This window comes from Arctopsyche grandis, chromosome 7 (assembly GCF_051622035.1).
Source record: "Arctopsyche grandis isolate Sample6627 chromosome 7, ASM5162203v2, whole genome shotgun sequence".
Classification (NCBI taxonomy): Eukaryota; Metazoa; Arthropoda; class Insecta; order Trichoptera; family Hydropsychidae; genus Arctopsyche; species Arctopsyche grandis.
In genome coordinates this window covers 11,435,557-11,460,287 of record NC_135361.1, presented here as the reverse complement: position 1 = coordinate 11,460,287, position 24,731 = coordinate 11,435,557, and the positions used below count along the sequence as shown (strand labels likewise).

The following is a 24,731-nucleotide window of genomic DNA, read 5'->3' as shown; positions in this document are numbered from 1 at the left end:
AGTTGTTGATATTATTAATTTATTAATGGAAATTTATAGTTTTTAGACTAAAAGTAATTGTCAATGTCATGTTATGGACAGCAATATTATTAAAGACCTTGCATTGAATTATATTTATTGAAACTGGCTGTAGGTGCAAGGCATTCCTTATGTTATATTTTATTTGATATTTTTACTTTATCTGTTATTATTAAATGCTATTTTTTATGTTTATGTATGGATGTATTTATGTTTATGTTTAATTGTTATTTTTTTTTTTTTTTTGTGTTATATTTTTTGACCATTGTGGCGCTTTAGGAATTCCTGTTATGCCACAATGGTCTGTTTAGAATAAATAATAAATAAATAAATAAATAATAAATAAATTCATTATTGAGACAGTTCCACTCCTGTTTCTCGTAAATTTCAGCTTATAGCATCTCGAATTTGTTGATAATTATAAAATATGCTATACACCTACATAAATTGTACATAGTACAATTTAATTGGCCAAGAAGGCACATTGGGTTTACCTGTTAAGCCTTCCTGGCATATATGTATGAATATAAAATTAGATTAAAATTAACATACATACAAATCAAAAACAAAGGTTTGCGATTTTCCTACAATTAGTAATCCTCACATTTTGATTTTTATTTTGTAACTGAATAAGTAAATAATAATAAGACACGCGACACGCTATCCATCTAAATTTTTGACTAGAGTCGTCAACCCATTATTTATTGCTTTGGTGCGATGTTCAATTACACTATACTTATCCTGTGTATATGTAGTATTAAACGAACAAATTTTGTATAAATATATGTATACATACATATTTGTCAACTTTTTTTCGAAAACTAGACGGATGATCTCTTCACAATCCGATAAATCTATTTCCATGTTAGGAATAATCTTTCTCCATGATTGAACCAGTGTTATTGGTTTTACTTTCGCACAGTTATTTATTGAATGGCTCCGATTCCAAGAGCTATCCGACTTCTCAATCAAATCGTTGCTGCTGAGCCTGAATGTGATATTTTCCAACTTAGTGAGCGTAGATTATTTTAAACTATCTGTCTGGTAACCTGCGCTCATCCTTAATTTTATAATTGTATGTGATGTATGAGTGGAGTTTTCTACTTACAGCTGGTTCTTATATGTATGTATGTACATATATTGATGCTGTCTTTAAATCCAGAGACATTGCATACTATGCATTCTGTTTATTTGATATTTTTATTGTATACACTCTTATTAATACTATTGTTTTTAATGATTAATGTATTTTTGTCTGCATACATTTTTTTTTCTTTTCTATTATATTTTCGACCATTGTGGCGCATTACGGATTCCTGTAATGTCACAATGGTCCAAAATTAAATAAATAAATAAATTATACATACACATATGTATTATATGTTCAATGTAAATGGAAACCCCTTAAATTAATCCTGGCAGGTATGGGGGCATTTATTACAAGCTCAGAACACCTCCCGGTATTCATATTAAAGCTATTTAACACCTAAGCGAAATTAAACTGTCAGTCGAGCGGCAGCCATTTTAGCACCCCGAAAAATAGTCAGAAACCGACCACGCAAAATATTATATTATACATACACATTCGTTAAAATTGATTACATCTCATCCAGACCAATAAATATGGGGGCATTTGTTCCACAATGAAAATAAATTAATAATATATGATATAAACAAGGGAAATGAAAAACAATAAACGAGTTTCGTTCTTCATTACAAATTTATCGCTACTATTCCGAAAATGTGTTATTATTATTAAATATATATTATATATATATATATATATATATATCGTCGACAGAGGAAAACGCTAACAATATTATTACCGAAACAGCCCGAGGCGGCATATGACCGAGAACGAGTTTTCCCATATGTGTATATACAATAATATATATGTATACACAGACGGACATATACACAATCATATATATGAACTAATATACAAAATGGGAAATACCATACGTACAAGACGTGCCGAGCTATCTGATCAAAACGAGAAAAATTGTCCACAATGCATCGAAGTTTGGAAAACCCGGATGGGAGGGAGGGAGAGAGAGATGAGGGTTGTGCGGATTTCCCGGGAAAATACCCGGGAAACTGCAATGCGGTGAGGCTGCGCCCGGTTCTGCGACAGCCCTGACGTCACGCCAGTATAATAACCCTGAAAGTTAACGGCCGGGTTGTTCAGTGCGAGAAATGAACCCTACGTACTCCTAAATGCGAATGCGGTGTAATAACATATCTGGTTTGGGCTAATGTAATTTTATTTAAACACCTGCATTGTATAAAATGTGGAATTTTCTCTTGGCAGCAATTAAGTTGCTTTGTTAAAGGTCGCGGTTTGAATTCTCAATGTCTCAAAACTTCAAGCAAGAACTCATGCATATGTATATTTGACGACTGAATTGCAATTCGCGGCAAGGCTTGTTTTGGTACTAATCCAAGTGTATCGAGTTCCCAATTTGCGACGGGTGTTTGTGTGCATTGCTTTATGCAATGATTTCTGTGTTATTTGGCAATGGATCTAACGCACTATTTTCAGAAATGTATGTATTGTTTACTTGCAAAAATAATGAGGTAATAACATTCCATAAATATTACGCCATTACTCATCATAAATAAATTGAGCTCAACTCTATACACGTGAAAATCAATAACAATATATATAGGATACCCTTATGATATAGATATGTAATGTAAAATTGCCTCCAAATTAAGATACATGGAAACATATCCGTGAGCATTGTATCTTTGGGTCTCCATCTGTATGTCAAGATACAATGCGCGCACTATAATGTGTCTTTCTGCGCGTGTTTAATTTATTTTTATTTTTACATATGTATGTATGTATATATTAGGAACGCCTAACAGGTAAACCCCAATGCACCTTCCTAGACAATTAATAACAAAAATTGCAGCATTTTTTATTACATAGATCGCTGTATTTCGAAAGGCTGAAATTAACAATTAATTAATTAATGAATTAATCCATACAGACATCTATGGATTTAGATTTGTACATATTTTTTTACATATTGTACATATGTAAATCAAATTCAGATATTTGTGACATAGCGGTTAGGATGGTTTTTGCCAATTTGATGGAGGAATCGTTTCAACGAATTAAATCAGATAAATTGACCAACTCTGATAGGAAACGATAGACTTGTAGTCACAAAACAAAGTCTGGCCAGCAGGGGGAATCGAACCGTGACCACTCGTGCTCGAAAGTACAGTACCCTGACATATTACTTGGTACTCTTGCCATATTCGTAAACTTTCACATTTTTTTTCTATTTGAGAACACCCTCGTCAACTGAATGCTTTTTTTTGTATGCACCCATTAGTCCTTAATTTATTTCGTTACTTCTGATGACCATACAAAAAAAATCTGACCCTTTTTTTTCATTATGCAAGAAATGCATCAACTGTATCGTCAAAACAGTGTTCGAGCGTCGGCTGAAGAAAACACATCTACATTGTTTTAACGCGAAATCAATTGCCGATTTTAGTGATTTTATATCACTCAGTGTTGTCTTTGAATATTTCTGGTGAGTTAAATTTATTTTATCAAATATTATTTCTCATTCTGTGTTTATTAAATAAAAAATCGATTTTCAAGAAAAAATGGGTGGTTCAGATATCTCAGATGATAAAAAAGCGGCCATTAAGGGACTTTTGGATTCTGGGAAGCTATCCTAACGAGAAATTTCCCAAATAATTGGAGTATTCGTCAATTCTGTGAGGCGAATAGCGAAGAAAGTTGCATTTATGGCACCTCTTGAATCAAGAAGGGTCAAAAAATGTGGCCGCAAAAGAAAAACAACCCCCAGAATTTATCGTCAAATTGTAGCTGAGGTTCGGGAGGATAGGAAAACAACCACTAACAAAATTAAAAAAAAAAATTGTGACCGTGGAGTCGATATATCTGGACATATCGACAATGCACGCTTGCGCGACTTCAACGACTCCAACTCCGACCAAAAAGCCACGACTCCAGAACCTCAACTTCTCAGTACTGCTCTTAAATAAAATATATATAATGGATACGACACAATTTCCCGGGAAAATTTTCAATATGAACTGCATACATATTGAATCATATGTATTGTGTCATACATATTGAAATCATATGTAAATAACAGATATAGACAAGAAGACACAAATGAACGTATGTACATACATTTTAATTAATAATAGACATTTTAATCAATAATAGAGTTACAAAAACAGAACGAATAAATTCCATCAATTATCATTCATCGAACCGTCGAAAATATTTTCGGCAAATTTCCAAGAAGCGAACACAACAAAGCTTCTGTTTACGCTTCGTTAACTCTTCTCTCCTAACACTCAACAAACGAATATAATAATTCCGAGAAACTAAAAATTATATAAGATACACACAAAAAGCACCCATCGTAGATGCGCTGTCAAATTTAAGATTCAATCGACGTTTCGATCGGCACACCATTGATTAATTAGCTAGCATTATGCACATATGTATGTATATGTGAGTATGTGTTACACAGTTATGCACTGCAGATCCGCGTGGCACAACTAAGGTCATTAATGACCCAAGGTGGAGTCATGCAAATCCAAGTTCCTGAATAAATCAGACGACAATGCAAACAACGTGCAACTCGGTCGGTTAAATAAATAAGTATAAACAGGTAAGCATCATCGGTATGCATCGGTATAAATCACAACTAACAAAAAAAAACATTTTTGCATTTAATATGCATATCAATGGTTTGTTTGCTTTTTTAATCTAGGAAAAAATACGTTTTTACTGCGATTAATTTAGACATCAAAAAGCATTGAAAATATAATACTTACATTGAAACTTCAATCAATGCCGTAAAAGGTGTGATTTTCTTTCATTGCTCGGGAGTTGTTAACCTCAAATCGACTGATTTAATGATGATCAAATCGGTTCATTTGACCGACCAACTTGCTGGTCGTAATTAATCAATACTATAACATGATGTTATTACAAGGGAATTGCAATACCGGTAACCGGTAAATTTTAAAATTCACCAGTAATCACTATTTTATCGCAAATTAACTACATAAACACGCATTTAATTGCATAATATTATATTTAAGTCGATGCAAATGGCTTATTGTGAATTATGTTGTCTGGAATTTGTTTATTTTCAGTATTAAATGTGGCAATTTAAAATTGACAAATTCACTGGCAACACAGACCAACCAAATCGTAATAAATACGATCAGACGGTTGTTTCAAATTACGATCGAAACTTTCAAATGGTCCAAATTTTAAATAAATAAATATGATTGGTTACAATGAGAAACAAAAAATAAAAATAAAATAATTTATTTATTGTTACGAATTTACTTTTGCATTTATGACATTATATACCTGAGGTTTATTTTTAATTATTTTTTATTCAATCTAGGTTTGGGGCTTTAGGAAAAGTAACCACATTCAGTTATCTAATTCACTATTTTTATTATTTACCGGTATATACCGGTAGGAGGAAAAATCATTAACCGTTTATGAAATTTGGCAGTAAATTGCAATCCTACTTATTATCAGTAGTGTAGTCGGGGCATGTCGCTTTGTACTTATTTTTGAGCCAGGTTGGCGCCCTGGCACATTGATTGATATGAAAATTGTTTATGAGTAAAATTAAAAAATATTTTAGCTAATATTAATAACACTAGAGACGAGAAGAAGAGGCGACTTAATCAAAGTCTTTAAAATAATAAATAATCATCATAATTGTCCTATGTCCAAATTCATTGCGTTCAATGAAAACCTTCATCTTAGAGGTCACACTCTCAGACTCCAAAAAGAAAAATCGAATAAAATCAGAGATCTCTTCTTATCAAACAGAGTGGTTAAATGTAGTAAATTCTGAAAACCCTAATACTTTTAAAAACAAGCTAGATGTCTTTCTTAACTTTGAAGATTTTTGTAACTCTTCTTTTCCAATAACTTTTCTGTATTTTTGTTTTCTTTTAGTTATTATGTTACCGTCTACCAATATTAGGATACATATTTTCTAAGTAATATAAAAAGAGGGGGGGGGAGGTCGTAAAAATTAAACACCGCTCTGGTTCTTTTTTATTTAGCACTACAACGCTGGTTATTATATAACGTAACATTGACAAAACTAAAATCGTCCACGTAAACTTAATACGACCATTGCGTGCTGTAAAAATTAAAGATGTTTATTTTAAGCGAATTCACGATAACAAATCGTATGTAATCACATTACTTCAAATTACAGTCATCTTTACGTGCAGGAAGTGATTCGTCTCAACAATTTTACTTTTTTATGTATGTATACATACATATTGGAAACACTCTTATTGCGCTCGGTCATACAACAATGAATGATGAATATTAAGATGGTATACATCAGAGATGAATTGTGAGAGATTCAATATATCTCTTGATTATGAATATGATAATAAAAAGGGCTCACATATTACACCAATTTATGTGAAGAAAAAAAAAGCGAATGTAGTGATCCACGTACGATGAATGTTTTAACTTGAGATGATATTAAAATAACCCCACCCCTCCCCATTTTACTAGGTCATGTCCTAAACAAAACTTCAAAAAAGGAAGTCGTTCAAGTTTTCTAAACTTGTATCGATAATGTCTTGACTATTCTTTTGGGACGGGGCAAGTTGCCAATGAGCATTATATATGTAAATTAAATAATATCTTAACGGTGGCGGAAATATGCCAAACAAATTTCTTGTCTTCCACTATTTTTTTTATTAGTAAGAGGAAGAATTCTGTTGAAAATATTCAACGCTAATTTCTATTGATTTGAAATTAATGTTGCGTAGGGGTGGGTTCAGGATCCAAATGAAAGACCAAAGTTGCTTCACAGCATTTATTGAACGATTCAAGAGGTCCACACGGATCCGCTCACTCCAGAATAATCTGATCTACCGTGTGTACCTACTTATAAAGGACAAGTTGCCTATCACAACTTCTCCGATCCATTAATGTATCTATTGTCTAGGCACCAAAAGGTCTACCTGGCCTAGTCTATTGTTCACGCATGCACTCGCCCAGGTCATTGAGAACTCCAGCGTATCTTTTGTTCGGGCACTAAGTCCCGTTAGCCTAATCCGGGGTATCTATTGCTCACCTACGAATGCACTTAGACAGTGGATACTCTCTCTCTCGTGTTCCAAAGTTACACTAATAATTACAATCAATATATCGTTCCATTGGTGCAAAAAATAATTTAATTTTATAAATTGTAATATTTCCTTGAAAAATATATAAAGCAATTAATTGCCCAGTCGACTCTTGAAGTGACCATTTTTCGATCGTGCCATAATGACTATACGATCCTTAGTCGTGACGTACATACATATTTTATGAATATACTATCCATATACATACATATGTATGTAGAAGTTTACACTTGAATATTTTTCTTAAATTTAAAACGTAATCAGATTTAAAATTATGCATAAATTATTACTAATCTCTTCTTAGTTCAGAATCGATTTTGTCGTGTGACGAAGTTTGGGTTCTTATCCGATCGTTTTCAAACTTTACCATTTTGCTCGGATTGGTCTTCAATATAAGTGGAAAATGACGTCCGCCATTACCATGGTTAAAAATAATCGTAATAGACACGTTTGAAAATACTATATCTTCCACATGTATCGTCCACACTGTCCCATTTGTCCACACTGTTCTGATAGTTTTTTTCCCTTTTCGCCCCACTCTCGTTATGGCAGATTGCGCACTTTGCCATACTCGTGATTAAAGTTTACGGAGAGAATTGGTGATTTCTTAATTAGGTTTTTTTTTATATATATTGTCTTAATTTTATAAACAAAATATAGAAGAGGTTAGTTTTTAAAAAACATTTTTTTTATATCACCTAAGCAGTATGCAATTCTAATGATGATGAGTGAAATTGTGTTGACTTAAATTATCTAGCAATAAACACATGCTCAGAATCCTTTCTAATTACTTTGAGCATTTTCTTGAATATTAAAACTGGTAATTTTTTTTTAATTCACTTTCAATCACATCGCTTATTTGAATAGAAATCGTGAAACTCTTATTGATTTTCGCGATAAAAACAGCTGCAAAAGTTTATTTCCATTCAATGCACTGCTGCATACGAGAGTGCCTTGAATAGCAAGCAATAAATACGATTCGATTCGACATTCAATACGAATAATTTCCCTTCCATAAGATAGTAATATTAAAATACCTTTGGAATCGGTCGCGAGATGATTATTAACAATCAATTCGTATATGGAAATGTTCACATTTTTTAATTCGAATTTTTTCCATGACGCATTCGACAAGTCTCACGGTAAACACTACAATTATGGATTTTTCCACTTGACCCTCCTCAAAAACTTGAAACTTTTGAGTTAATTTATACTTCAAATACGCAGATGAATTTGCATTTCCTATTTCGGCCTTAAACGCCGGGATGTTTAATCGGGCATTTAATTTCCATTACACATTTTATTACTATTATGTTATTCCGATCGGTAGCGTACCTCTACCCGGCACTCTCGCACAATTAGTTACGCCACTTAACCGATTCAACATTGCAATAAGTATATATTGTATATTTATTTGTTATTCCTTGTTGACTTTTCAAACGGAAAATAAAGAACATTAAAACGACATCGCTGAAAATGATAAATCAAATATGCATCCGACGTTCATCCAAAGTTCACAAAACCTTTTTTTTCAATGTTTTTTCCTTCTCATTGTGCTTATATTTTTGAATGACTATACATTTTTTTACTGTTTAAAATATTGGAAACAAACTTTTTGCTACTACGTTTACATAGTTTTATTGTAGAACATAAATAACTTCATTCCAAATGAGCATAAAAATAACAGGCACGTGTCGTTAAGCATTTATTTGAAATATATACATAGTTAAATTGCATTCAAAAGAATGTCGATTATTTTTAATTTATTTATTGATATAATGATTATTTATGCTGGAATTTTCCCGCGAAGAGCACACATATTTAAAGGGTCGAAAACAATATGTAGCGAACAAGAGTAAACTGCCACTTCTAGTTGACGGATCTTCACTAAATTTTATATATAGCTTGGCATCATTAAGCTTAAACTTCTAGATATGAAACGTTAGTTCAATACACTCAAAGATTTCTGAGAAAAACCTCGATTCTCGATAGTAAAAGTACTACTTCCGGTTGAGGTGAAAATATTAGTGTATAAAATTTGTAATTTCTATAACATGTAAAAAAAATTCAGTCTGATCCGTTGAGCGGTTCGGGAAGTAATTGAATCCAAAAAATTAAAAACAGAAGACACCTATAAGGGGAGGTACCATCTCCGGTCAATTTAAAAAATTCACATCGTATCGATAAGAATTTCAGTATCCGATACTAAGTTCCCGTTCGATAGAACTAACGGTGTTCAAAAAATCCCCAAAAAATACACTGACACATAGACACATACACATTTTTTCTAGATCATAAAAACGTGGTTAGTGATCGATTCCGAGTTCGAATCAGTCAAAATCTCGAGTTAGAATTTTCGCATCATCACAAAACTTCGGTGACCGGAAAAATGCACTCGAGATAGTTGCACTCTCGAGACATCCAAATTTTCAAAAATGCTCGAGGAGAACTAACGCAATAGAATTCCACAAAAAAGCGTCAATGGGTATTTGTATGTTTTCCGAGGGTGCCAAATTTTTTTGTGGAATTCTATTGCGTAAGTAATTTTTGAGCGCCTTTGAAAATTAGGACTTCTCGAAACAGAAACTACTATTCAGTGCAATTTATTGCATTTTTCCGGGAACCCAAAACTTCATCTATTGTTACTCTAGGTGCATAGATAAAGTAAAAAGAGGACACCTATAAGAGGAGGTACCACTTCCGGTTAGTCTAAAAACAAAAAATAAAAATTACATCGAAAAAATTAACATTTCAGTAACCGATACTAAGTTTGAGTGTGATAGGATTAACGGTTTTCCACTTTCTCCAAAATACACAGACACATACTAACACACACATCTACTTAATAAAGTATATTAACAAAAAACTTCATCTATTGTTACAAGGTACATAGTTAATATTGTCTTTGGAAACGGTGAAATCCGCGAGTTTTTCGTCCAATACTATGTATGTACATATGTATGTGTAATAATGTACCAGACGACCGGAAAGGGTTTAAGCATATACAAATTTCTAGTCGCAGAAGAAAACGCGAAACGGGTTACCGTTCTTGTGGAAAGTATGTGAAATCGTGAACGAGTTCTGCTCGATATTTTAAAAAACATAGAGTCGATTAAGTCAATTTAACCAAAATCGACATCGAAGCAGTTAAACCGGAAAGTTAAAACGTGGTGCAAGAGGGAGTTTCGCTCGAGCAAAACGAACATAAAATTAAAGAAAACAACAAAAACTAGTTCTTCATATGAATCCCTGACCTTCAAACGACGGAACCAATCAAATGCAAAATCGGAACACGAATGACAATACCGAAAAGAAAGAAAAGTCATACAGTGTCTCGTATTACCATTAGGAAATGACAATGGCCATATTTGCAACAAGAGAACAACAACATACAATACGAACATATGCATGTGTGTATATGTATGCAATCTACAGATAATAAAACATGTGTTTGCTTTGAATACACGCAAGTCACCTTGACTCGAATTCGATCCGAAATTAGCATATGTTAAAAATGTCATTTGTTTGTGAGAATTCTATTCCCTGCTCAATTTAAGGTTGTTTGAGTTATGAGCGAATTCGCGTCACCCACATATTTTATTTCATAGAACATGAACTTTACATATCGCTCCAAAGCGACGAGTGCACTTATACAGATACAATACAATCAATATCCATAAGCATTTTTTATACAATGCGAATGCTCCAGCCATCCACAGTGACATCTATGGAGAAATTTTTGCAGCATTTTATAATCAAATTGGCGAAACCTCAAGACGCTGAATAACTTGAGATTAACAAGAGAGATGGAAAAGGAGATGCCATTTTTTTACAGGAACTGTTAATTTTTGCAGAATTGTATAATTAAATTGGCGAACTTCAAGACGCTAAACAACTTGAGATTAGCAAGAAGAGACAGGAAGGAGATGTCAATTTTACAGGAACCGGTTCAATGAAAATCAGAAAAATTGACAAACTCTGGTAAGAAACGATCGACCTGGAGTCACAAACCAAAGTCTGGCCAGCGGCGGGACTCTAGTGGAACTCGAACGCGTGACCACTCTGCTCGAAAGCATAATATGCTAACCACTAGTCCACGCCGTTGGTTGAACATAAATGTAACCGATTGGGTTAAATTAAAATTCTCACCGAAAATAAAATTATTGTAAACTAAATGAAATATTGCTAACATATAAATTAAAATAAAATAACGGTGGTTACAATTTAGGAAAACTAGCTAATATAAATATTTATTTACATATGTACTAGAGTTTTACTCATATTTATGTGAAGAAAAAATCACGCCCGGGGCAAAGCTTGAATTTGGCACCCCCTCCCCCTTCTCCCTTAAAAATCATATTATTATTTTTTTAAATATATATGTGCCATGACAGGAATAAGCCCAAGGAAACACATACATATGGTTTGATTACTTTTGTATAAAAATACTAAAATTTTTTAACAAATATAACATTACATAAAAAACAATAAAGAAATCTATGCACAATCGACATATTTTTCAAGTCAAGTCACAACCATTAAGCTTAATTTTATTTAATTTTATTACATTTGTTACCTTTTTTTGGTAAAAAATGTATATGTTACAGTTGAATTGTATCTTTCGGTTGTAATTTCTTTAATGTAACTCATGTAAGATGATTTATATGGCGAATTACATTCCAACTGATCAAAATATATAACAACTGAAAATACAGTTCAACTATAAGTTGGACCCAGGAAAGATAGAGTGGTTAGGTTTTCGTGAAAATGTCACTCGACTAGTAAATTGAGTTGGAAAGACACATTTTTGTTTTGAACACATTCTTAGAGTTGTAATACTCGTTACCTTTATTCTTAATACGTAGCAAATATTAACGCATTACTGAATTCTAAAACAATCGTAAAGACATCAGAGCTGTCAAAACTTAACTGATATATTACAACTAGCGCACATTGTTGAAAGTGTAATTCCCTTGTAGAGATATAATTTACTAGTTGAATTGTATTCGAATATGAATGACCTAAAACGCCAGTTGGAATATATTACAACTGAAAATACATTTCGACTGTAACATAGACACTAATTGAACCGGGGATAGAGAGTCCAACTCGTAGTACTGTTGCCTCAACTCCTACGTCACAGATTTAATTAGAAATGCCTTATACCGTTTAAGAGTAAAAAAAGAAGTAAAACAGTCATTAACCGCTTCATCGCCATTGCGGAATACGTAACCGCGATTTTAACCGGTCGTTTACTTCTACCACCGACTCACGTGCAATTTCTTCGCAAAGTTGACCTTCGCGGCAGCAGAAACCTGAAGAATACAACCGTCAATGTGACGAAACAATAAATTAAATATATACATACTGGTATACTATACATATGTATACATTAGCAAACGGAAAACCAATGTGTGCGAGCGAGTCAGTGTGAAAATATATAAATATAATTTAGCAACGTCCGCATCGACTGGGGAAATGCGAATTTTACCGGAAAAAAACTGACTGAATACAATGTAATGTATTTGAACAATATTGACTGGTGTAAATAAATGTTTCACATGTATATTTAGTTGTAATATTTAAAGAATATGAGGAGTAAAAAATGTAAGCCTGACGTACATACATGTGCCAGACTTTGTGTTTATTCGAAGCTATGCTAATCAAAGGAGGGTCACCAAACTTTGCGCACTACATATTTAATCAGACCGATGCACGTATAATGCACGTTCTCATAATTTTTATCAAAATTTGTCAGCGACCCTTCTATTTATGATATACATAATTTTTATGTATTAGGAGTGCAATGACATTCTTTTGAGAGCAATTCATGAAAACCATTGGATGGGGTGCTGCAGTACCACAACTCTCGAATAGTCGATCCACGCCTGGAATTGACTGAATACTGACTAATTTTGCACAAATTGTCATTTCTACTTTGACGGCATAGCCAATGGACCCAATTTTATATTTTCCCATGATGCCGTTATTGGGTTACGCTTGACCGATCTATGGTATTGTTGCGTAGGGGTGGGTCCAGGATCCAAATCAAAGGCCAAAGTCGCTTTACAGCATTTATTCAACGATTCAAGAGATCTACACAAATCCACCGCTCACTCCATAATAATTGATCTACCGTGTGTACCTCCTTATAAAGGACAAGTTATTCAGCATAGCATCCCCGATACGTTGGCGTGTATAATACTGTCTAGGTACGTAGGTATACCCGCACTCTCCCCTTTCTGTGAGAGCCCCAGCGTATCCTTTGATCGGGCACTTACTGAGTCCCATTAGCCAAATCTGGGGTGTCTATTGTTCACCCACGAATGCCCTTAGACAGTGGATACTCTCTCCCATATTTTCACGTTAAGGTATTAAGCTTGTACATATAGAAATGTTATAGATTATATATTTTGAAATAATATTCAAATGGTAGTGACATGGAGTGGGTAGGATGATTTTTGGCAATTTGATTAGAAACCGTTTCAACAATGAAATCAGAGACAACCGTCTTGGAGTCACAAATAGCCAAGTCTGATCAACAGCACTACTGATAATAATCGGAATAAATTTGTTTCAATCGAGGTCAACCCAAGGGATTGAACCCAGTAACCTCTCGGTGGTTAGAATAAACGCAACCATCAACCTATGTATACTGTTGGTTGAATATATAAAATAACTACTTGTTCCATATAGATTATTAGAAGTAGTTATTTTATATAATGATTAGAAAAACCTTCTTAAAATGTAAAAACTGAGACTAAATACATATATGTATCAAAAAACCTTCATAGAATAAACAAGTATACTAGTTATAGTAGGTTTTTATTTAGCTGACGATATATCCAAGGTATCATTAGCCAAATCGTTTTGTTTTACGCATAATTTGATAGTATCCTTATATGTAGAATACGAGTGTTTCATATAATATATTAGCAGTATAATGATGTATTTACGAGTATAATTTGTTTTTTTTTTTAATAAGAGAGAACGGAAGAGTATTCGTGTCAAGTCATTAATCTATTTTTTAATGACGACATATCTTATGAATGTCATATTCTGCTTTTAAAAAAATACTGATAAAACTTAACCGCAATACTAATACACTGTAAATACAATACGATAAAACGAAAAGTTGCAAATTTCGCATTTTAAACCACAAAAACCAAAATACCCGATAACTCTTATCAAAATTGTCGTATTTCAAAAATTGTGATTACAAGTAATCTTGTTTCCCCTAAATTCGTACTTTTGCGTTTTAAAGAAAAAAAATATAATGTAAATAATGTATGCTAAAAAATGAAGAATTTCAATGAAAAATTTTCCCTTTTAAATTCGAATTTAATTCAACTCTTTAAGCGCCCGCTGACTAAAAAAAAACCGATAAAAATTAATATAAACATATTTGAACATTATTGACGACGCATAGCTGTCAGTTAAATTACGATAAGGTAACATCTGAATAAATATTTTGGTAGAAAGTAAAAGATTAATTCGGTGATGAAATAATACAAAAACGGCAAAAGCACATAAATTACAACGCAGAAAAAAATATTTGCGAAAACGGTGTACATATGGAAATAATGGAGTCATTTGCCAACTCAAAGTCTATTTCTTTTTATGTAAGTACATACATCGTTTGCCTCAAGCAGGAAGCGAGATGCAAAAGACGATATATTATAACAACAAACGGAATAATATTAATTCAAATAACAGTTATGAATAACATTAGACGACAGTTTTCAACACCGGAACACATTTTCCGCACGAGGGGCAAGGTTTTCGTGTGAAACGAAAATTATAAAGCGAAACTGACAATTAACGATGTTGAACGCGAAACAAATGCAATCAAAATAACATCCCAGAGCGTTGTTAAACGATAATATTATGCAATAACCACAATAACGGAATACCTTTTCGATTTTTGCAAAATCGCACACGCAAACAAATTAAAAAAAAAACTTTTACACACAAAAACCAACCAATCAACTGCTCAATTCGACGGTTAATCGTTGAAACGCGATATTATCTGAAACGGTCGGTTCGAATAGTAAACTACATATGTGAATCATGAAAACGTGATCGATTCTGAATTCGAATCAGTCAAAATCTCGAGTTCGAATTTTCGCATGATCACAAAACTTCATCTATTTTTACTACGTAAATAAATAAATATAAAAAAAATTGTTGAATTTGTAGACGACGGTTATACATAATATACGTTTTCCACAAGTCTCACGTGTAACTAATCGTGTGGGTAGAGCGAGTCAATAAAACTATCGATCGAATTGATTAAACTTTCAGACACCTAATACGTTTGAGCTAAACAACTAATAAGTGTAGGTCAACTGTCAATATGTGTATTATCATTTATGTATGTATGTAATGTTTACAGACTACTGAATTTGTTTGTAGGCCAATATGTAGGTGTTCCGATCTAATTTTAGGCATTCGGAAGATTACGCAGAATCAAGCAACGGGCTTGCATTTTTCATGAATTAGAAAAGTTTTTTTGCATATTTCACGTAAAGGGCAATATCACAAATTTAGTGTAATATGTATATAAAAACGTATATATGTACATATCAGTGAAATTTCCCTGTTTTTATCGCACATCTTTACTTAAGTGTGTGCGAGCAGGATACAAGGGGATTCGGTGACCGAGTACCTCCTGTATCCTGATCGCGCACAAATTGGTAAGGCTATGCGATAAAAACAGGGAAATTTTGCAACTGTATTGTCATTTGGGGTTGCCCTAATCATTAGGGAAACCCTATACTCAATATCATTCGTCTTTAGTGTAGATATTTGACCGCAAGGGTTGTATATGCTGAAACCGTAGCGGCAATAGCCTCGGGTATGATTCATTTATCCACCCGTTGAAATATTAACGGTCAGAACATTAATGTTATAATTCATTGCCTAAATAAATGCAGAAAAGGTTCTAAGACAGTGATGCACAATATATTTGACAGATTGGCCAATTTATCTACTTTCTATGTAATTGTTCGCTTGTTGCGCTGAAGTGTTGAAAAATAATGATATTCAAATAAAGCCGGATTTATATGAAAAAAGTGAGACCAATCCAAGCTTTGGGAAAACAATAAATCTGTACATAATAAAACAATAAACAATATCCATTTTTATAGGGTAGGGACTTATTTTAGAATATTGAAAACACAATATTCCCCCTTTTTGTCATGTTAAATAACTATTACAGAAAAGACATACGCCACTGTTAACCCTTTGAATGCTGACCAACGCCGATCGGCGTTTTGCCAATAAGTCCATGGGTCTGAAACACGTCGATAGGCGTTGTATTTTGAGCACATACAAAGTAAACAAGAATACTACCCGCTAAGCCTTTCTAGGTTGCATTGAACATGGATCGTGTAATCCATGCCATTCATTTGCCAACGTATATAAAGACTGGTTTAAAACGGAATTTCTGAATTTATAACCATAGCATAGAATTTCCCGATGGAAACCCCTAACTGCTAATTATTATAGATTGTGGCTTGGAATTTAGATTATGAGCATTACATATTAACAACAATGAAGAAGATGGAACTTGTTTTGGAAAAACACATTCATTAACAGACTTTTGTTTATTTTAAATTGTTGCAAGATATATTAGAGAGTCTAAACACACTTTTACAAAACTCGAAATCCTCGGCTATTATCTAGGGTGTGATCTAGGTAGTTTAGGTGGTGATCTAGGGTTTTTATACCTGTTTTCTATTGGATTTCTAAATAATTCTAGTTGGAAATGTTGGCAGAATTTTCAGCGTGGCGGACTTTCAACAGAAAAGACGTCAGCACTCAAAGAGATAATAGACTTCTTTTGTTTATTTTATATTTTTGCAAGTCTATTAGAGTCTAAATACACGTTTACAAAACTCGAAATCCTCGGCGACAGTTATCTGGGGTTTTTATACCTGTCTTCTATCGGATTTTAAAATAATTCTAGTTGGAAATATTGATGAAATTTTCATCGTGGCGGGCTTTCAACAGAAAATACGTCAGCCCTCAAAGGGTTAATAGACTTATTTTGTTTACGTTATATTGTTGCAAGATATATTAGAGTCTAAACACACCTTTACAAAGCTCGAAATCCTCGGCGGTAGTTATCTAGGGGAGAGCCACGCAACCTCTTGATATTCGCGGAACACATTGTTTAGGACTCGTAGAGTTTGTCAGCTACGTACATAAATACATACATATGTACTTCATCGGCAGTCATTAGCTAGTCCGTACATACATAGGTGAAAAACGTTAACTAACATTGGTTTTCTCCCTCATACGCGATCTTACTTGCACGCGTTAGATCGAAGTGGTACCCGCGGCAGCAAAACTTTGTTTGGATTAGCTAAAATTTTTATACTTGATTTCTAGATAATTCTTATTGGAAATGTGGGCGAAATTTTCAGCGTGGCGGGCTTTCAACAAAAAAGACCTGATGTGTGATTTTGTTCGGAGATTTTGTCTTCACTAACTGAGGGGTGTGGGGGGTTTAACTAGCGGGGAAGTTACCTCCTACCTACTAAGAGAAACTGTGCATGTACCATGTATTTTGCATGCGCCAAAAGGGAGACCAGTATAAGACGTGAGGGCGGATCTAGTGTATTATACATCAATGGTCAGCACCCAAAGAGTAAAGGAAAATCGTTGTGGAGGATTAATTTTGTCAAACGTAGTTATGTAAATCGGCTTTAGGCTAAAATTAAACTAAGTAAATATAAATACAGATATTGATTTAGATGTTTTAGAGTTCAGTTCCAGTTTAGGGCTTGAACTGAATACTAGTAAATGTGCCATTATGAGTTATGGACGTACGAATTCGCTCTATTGTCACGGATATTCCATTGGATCCGTATTGTTGAAGCGCGTGGAATCAATGGTCGACTTGGGTATCACTTTTGATCCTCAATTCACCTTTCACAACCACATCAAGACAATCGCTGACGTTTCCTTTCGTCGACTTGGATTTGTCTTGAGATATGCTAGATTATTCTCCAACCCCTTGTCTTCTCGCTTGCTTTTCAACTCGCTTGTGAGAAGTAAGCTAGAGTATAATGCGATTGTGTGGAATCCGCATGAAGCAAATTACTCTCTGATGATTGAGAAAGTGCAAAAAGCATTTCTTCGTTTCCTATATAGGAAAGAATATGGGTATTACCCATATCTCTATCCTACTCCTTTCCTTTTGGGCATGCTTGGGTATAATTCCCTTGAACTTCGGAGAAACTTCTCGTTAATTCGTTTCGTTCTCCAGCTATTGCGTGGTAATACGTCATGCCCGTTGTTGCTGGAGCAGTTGGGACTTTATGTCCCTAATAATTATGTGCGTGGTAGACATCATCATTTGATGGTTGTACCTGCTGCTCGCACAGTTCTTTTTCGAATGGCTCCTATTCCAAGAGCTATTCGACTTCTCAATGAAATCGTTGCTGCTGTCCCTGAATGTGATATTTTCCACCTTGGGGAGCGTAGATTATCGGATATTATCTTAACATATTTATCTGGTAACCTGCGCTCATCATTACTTTCTTAATTTGAATGTGATGAATGAGTGGAATCTTAATCCACTCTCTTCCATTTGGGCCTCGCTGTGATTTTATTTTTTATTCATATTTTGTTTTATTTTATTTTACTTTTTCTTTCTCCTTTGTATATTTTTATATACTATTTTAATTTTGTTCAGTGTAAACAAAGAATGGGATTTATGGATTTTTTTTTTAATTTTTACACTTTGTTATTTTTTTTTTATCTCTGAATGATGTATTATTTTCCTTTTGTTACTTTTTTTTATTATTTTATTTTACCATGTTTTCTGCTTTTGCTTTTTTCCTTTATTTACAGTTTACTTGTTTTTTATATCATGTTTTTATATCTTTTTCAAATGTAGGCCATTGTGGCGCATTAGGTTCTTCCTGTAATGCCACAATGGTCCAAAACTATTAAATAAATAAATAAATAAATGTTTACCTTGGAGCAGAAGACGCATCCGCAGTGCGAGATGATGGTGGTATCGGTGGTAGGTGTGTCTTCGAGGCACAGTTTGCAGAGTAGAGGTGGATCGTGGGCTCCGACGGGTACAAATCCACCGGTGGGTGCTAGCGAATACCGGGAACCGGTGGCCGCTAGGGACAGCAAGCTGGAGCAACGCGAACATAAGCGGCCACCGCTTCCGGATCGCAACCGGTTCACTGGCCTCTGAGGTTCAACGGATCCGGTGCTGCTGAGGGCGAGCATGGTCTCGCACTTGCGGAGGATGGGGGTGGCGTGGACTGCAGCCACCATCTCGGGGGCGGTGGACCTCTCCAGCAAGGGTTGTGCAGATCGAGCGAACTCGCGTCGCTGCAGAGCCGCGGGCTGCAGCAGCGACAGCGTGCTGGGCTCGCGGGCCAGCAGCGGCTGGGCCGACCTGGTGAGGTGCACTCCAGCTGCATCCTTGCGTCTCAAGGGTATGACAGTTGCAGAGATGCGAGGCAAGAGGTTGAGGCTCGCCGAGCTGACGGAGAGCCGCAGGGGAGGGTCCACCAGCGGCACGCGGCGCCGGCGCCCCTCCGCGCGCCGACGCGCCCCACACGTGGCCACCGTTGCCGCAACTGGAGATTTCTGCAACACAAAATGTCATCATCAGTTGCGTGTATGTATATACATATGTACATAAATATATTTATTGAAAAATCAACAGACAACAGATGTAGAAATGCATAAAAATAAAAAAATAAATGTAACATCTGAGTCCAATGATAGATTTTTACAAATTACATGACTAAATTGGGCATAGAGAAAAACAAATGAAAAAGAATAGAGCAAAAACTAAAACCTGACTAAATAGAACATTGCATATCTAAACATAAAGTGATATAATATTGGATAAAGATTATATAATAGAAATTTTATTTATTTATTTTTACATATTTTTACAAATATACCAGGAAGGCCCAAATGCGCCTTCCTGGTCCACATAATTATTAAATAGATACGTGTAAATATAATCAATATCTGACATCTATCGTCAGATATTACAAATATCGTATTAAAAGAGAAATAACGATGAATAACTTTCATGTAACAATACGAATTTTATATTCGATAAACAACCACAGAGACATCTATGATGAGCAATATGGCGAAACCTAAGATATAACAATAACTAAAGGTTCGCAATAGAAAATTGGGAAGGAAACGCCAATTTTACAGGAATCGTTTCAATGAAAATCAGAAAAATTGGCAAATTCTGATAAGAAACGATCGACCTTGACAAATCAAGGTCTGGCCAATAGCGAGACTTAGCGGGAATCGAACTCGTAACATCAAGTACGAGATAATTCAACATTCGCCACTAAACCACGCTGCTGGTTATTTGTCAAGGTCGATCGTTTCTTATCAGAATTTGCCAATTTTTCTGATTTTCATTGAAACGATTCCTGTAAAATTGGCGTTTCCTTCCCAATTTTCTGTTGCGAACCTTTAGTTATTGTTATATCTTAGGTTTCGCCATATTGCTCACTATAGATATCTCTGTGGTTGTTTATCGAATATAAAATTCGTATTGTTACATGAAAGTTATTCATCGTTATTTATCGTATTAATACGATGTTGTAATATATGTATACTGACCATAGATGTCATATATTTAGATTTACATGTATATATGTAATAATTATGTAGACCAGGAAGGCGCATTTGGGGTTTACCTGTTAAACCTTCCTGGTATATTTTTATATATGTATGTGAAAATATGTATGTAAAAAAAAAAAAAATTAAGGTGTGGTCAATAGCGAGACTTGGCGGGAATCGAACTCGTAACATCAAGTACGAGATAATTCAACATTCGCCACTAGACCACGCTACTGGTTAAAATGGTTGAAATGGATCAATCAGTTTGTTTTTAGATCAATCAACGTTTTTGGCATGTTGATTTTTGTGGCACGACAATCGTTGCCACAAAAATCGTGAATGCGGAATATCTGGCACTCGAGTTCTCGTTAGTACAATATTTCGCGTGGGTAAATTTCGATTGATGGAGTTTTTGGGTGCCAGATGTTGCGTGATCGAGATTTTAGTGATGTTCGTGAGATCGCTTTTTGCGAAATAATCACCGAACCGATATAAACGAACTTTAAAATGTAAGAAAACTGCTTTATTGAAAACTTGACCAAATACAAACATTTCAATACCGTTTCCGTAATCAGTGAGTACATAATTAGTAATTGTAAATATTTAAAAATCAATTTATTTATTGAAAAATCAATAGGCCTCGGATGTAGAAATTCATAAAAATAAAGAATAAATCTGAAATAACATCTGAGCCCAATTATAGATTTTTACAAAAAAAAAACTGAAATATGACTAAATAGGACAATGCATAATTAAACATAAAGTGATATAATATAATTGGATAAAGAATATATGTACTATGTATAATAGAAATAGAAATAGAAATGAATCAATCAATCAAGACTCTCCTGGTAGCAGTCCTAAATTTATGTAAGGAAGTACCGAATAGATCAACCTCATTCAGCTCCCCGTTAAGCATACGATAAACACGCTGTAGATAGGAATATTTTAGGGAATTGGTTTTGAAAGGGTTAAGTGAAAAGAGTGCAACGTGTCTAGAATACCTAACTGGGATCATCAACCTCAATCAACCTTACTCAGTAAATCAGAACAATCAAGGAAACCATTTAGGAGCTTAATAAAGAATGTAGCATCGGTGAGCTGTCGCCTGACAGAAAGATTGTTAAAGGATAGGATTTTTAAAATATCGGGAACAGTATTATGTTCGTAGGTAGGAAAACGGTAGCGTAAATATTTAATAAATTTAAGTTGGACTTTTTTAATACAATGAATATGGGATGAATAAAAAGGTGGCCAGATAATATAAGCAAATTCAAGGTGGGACCTTACAAAGGAAAAGGAAAAATAAAGTAATTTAAGTTACAGTTGAAGTGTATCTTCCCAGACGTAATATATTTTGACTAGTTGGAATATATTCCATCTAACTTGGTACCAACTACCGTTATAGTTGAAGTGTATTTTCAGTTGTAATGAGCCCCTACAACGCGTATTGTTATTTCGAAATTGCCCTAATGGGTATCCTGGTTCTAGGACACTTACCCCTTGGACATATACCCCCCGGACACATACCCCGGTCAAAACCCCCTGGAAATTAATCTCCCGTGCAAATAAACCCTCTGGGTGATTTATAGGCGCGCGCGCGCACTTAAAGAAAAAATTGAGTGCGCGCATTACACACTCGTAGATCCAACCCGTTTACCCGTTCGAAATGATGACGGAACATGTGTGTGTTTATGTGTTTATTTAAATCCCCACACTTGTCCACGTATCCGCCATAAACATACATACATACCCACATACATCGCGTCCATTTTTGTATATATTATTATACCTAGCAAATATTAACGCATTATTGAATTCTAAAGCATTAGGAAAAATATCAGGGCTGTCAAAATTCAATTGGCGCACATTTGAAAGTGTATTGCGCTTGTAGAGATATAATTTCCTAATTGAATTGTATTCGAATATGATTGAACTAAAATGCCAAAATAAAGTTGGAAAATATTACAACTGGCGTACCACCTTATCTTACATTACATATATGTATGTACAGAAATACCAAATAACTACATACTGGGGAAATTGGTCTAGACTGCTAACTGCTAACATTTTCCGTTTACTGTAAATTTTCATAAATGTGGATGGAAAGGTTAATTGCAAGCATCTTACATAAAATGAGTCATTAAACTGCAAACTTCATCGAATTATTTTACAAAAATATACGTACTGGAAACAGCAAAATTTGATCAACATACACACATACATAAATAACGATAAGCAAGAGCTAAACAGGGTTGACGAATCGAAGTACACTTTCACCAACAAAAACCACACTTCGAATAAGTTAGTCATTCAGCTACACCACAGTTAACAAGCACCAAAAAATCAAACAGAGGAAAAATATCTTATCTTATCTATTTGTGTCAAACTGTGAATTATCATGATTTATTACTAGCGCACGTGAATCGACTGAGATAAAACGAAGCAAATCTAAGCATTCAATTAACGAAGGTCTACCGTGTAATTGAGGCTAGTTGAATTTGAAGTCTCAAATGGGTTAATAAATTCTGTACACTCGCACTTTTCAAATTAGAACGGATAGTAGGCGACAATATGGCGGGAAAATGATGTTATAATAACGGGTAATTGGACGATAATACCAGGGCTGTAGACTCGTCTAAAAAAACACTCCGACTCTTTATTTAAAAAAAAATGTACATACATATGTATTTGTTTTTCTCATTAGGATAATTTTCGAATATCTCTGGAGTACTAATATACATATGTAGGGTGCGGCATTCCCCCAACAAACCCCTTGCATAACAACCCCGTCAATGTCGCGCCGACTTTGACGCGCAGAATAAAACTAAAAAAATAAAAATAAGTTATTTTTGGTTTTATTCGGCTTTGCAAGGACTGCTTATCGACAGAAATTTACTAAATTTACTGTTGGATTTTGAAAACCGGGTTTGCCGCTATACATATTTTCAAAATTCGAAAACAGGCTTAAAATTTGGTAAGTTTCAAATGCTGAAATAATAATGCAATATATTTTTGTGACGGTGATAAGATAATTTTTTTCGAAATTTATTTCTCATATTTGAAAAACGAAAAATCTAAAAAACACTTCCAAGCTAAGCTGGCAATATTCATACTTGAAATAAATTCCGAGATGAAAGGGTTAAGTTAGCCAGCAGCGTGGCTCGGTGTTTTCGTCGATACTAAAGCACCGAGAGGTCACCGGGTTCGATCTCATGACCTGACCTCGATTGAAAAGAATTTATTCTTAGGTCTTATTGGTTTACTACCAATTTATCTGATTTCGCCAATTTGTTCCTCCATCAAATTGGCAAAAACCATCCTACCCTCTATGTCGCCATTATTTGAATGATATCAAAACTTTATAATCTATAACTTAGATATCACGCCAATTCTTATATATATATATATATATATATATATATATATATATATATATATATATATATATATATATATATATATATATAGTATTTGTATTATGCTTATATTTCTGTATTCTTATATTATATATAGTATTTCTATTATAATTATGTCTGGTCACAGAGACGTGCGAGAGTATTCTGTAATGTCACTGTTGCAAAATATGTATGTATGTAAAAAAAAATACATATATTGTTTTAAAAATTTTATAGTCATTCGTTGACGTCTGTCAAAAAAATCACGCGACTCGGCATTATAATTATGAGTTTTAATTTTTATTGGATATAAAATATTGAACATAGGTATTTACTTTTGTCCTGCGCGGCTGTCGGCGCGAAGCTGTCTTGCGCGGTTTTGTGAGCACGATATTGTCGTGCGCGACTTTGTCGGGATGCCGGGTGTCGCATATATGTATGTATACTGAACTGATTTAAATAATTAACTTTTAATTTTATTTTATTTATGAA

General features: G+C 34.2%; 2 protein-coding genes across 4 annotated transcripts in view; both read right to left on the bottom strand.

Moving 5' to 3' along the window:
• LOC143914760 (uncharacterized) overlaps positions 1-24,731 on the bottom strand; it is a 1,424,209-nt gene that overhangs the window by 31,852 nt on the left and 1,367,626 nt on the right. The window lies entirely within an intron of this gene.
• The window catches only part of LOC143914749 (uncharacterized), an 82,480-nt gene that overhangs the window by 25,965 nt on the left and 31,784 nt on the right, over positions 1-24,731 (bottom strand). For both annotated transcript variants that reach the window (XM_077435061.1, XM_077435062.1), the window contains exon 4: positions 19,198-19,830. In XM_077435061.1, the coding sequence (XP_077291187.1) occupies positions 19,198-19,830 (633 nt within the window). The remainder of the gene's footprint in view (positions 1-19,197; positions 19,831-24,731) is intronic.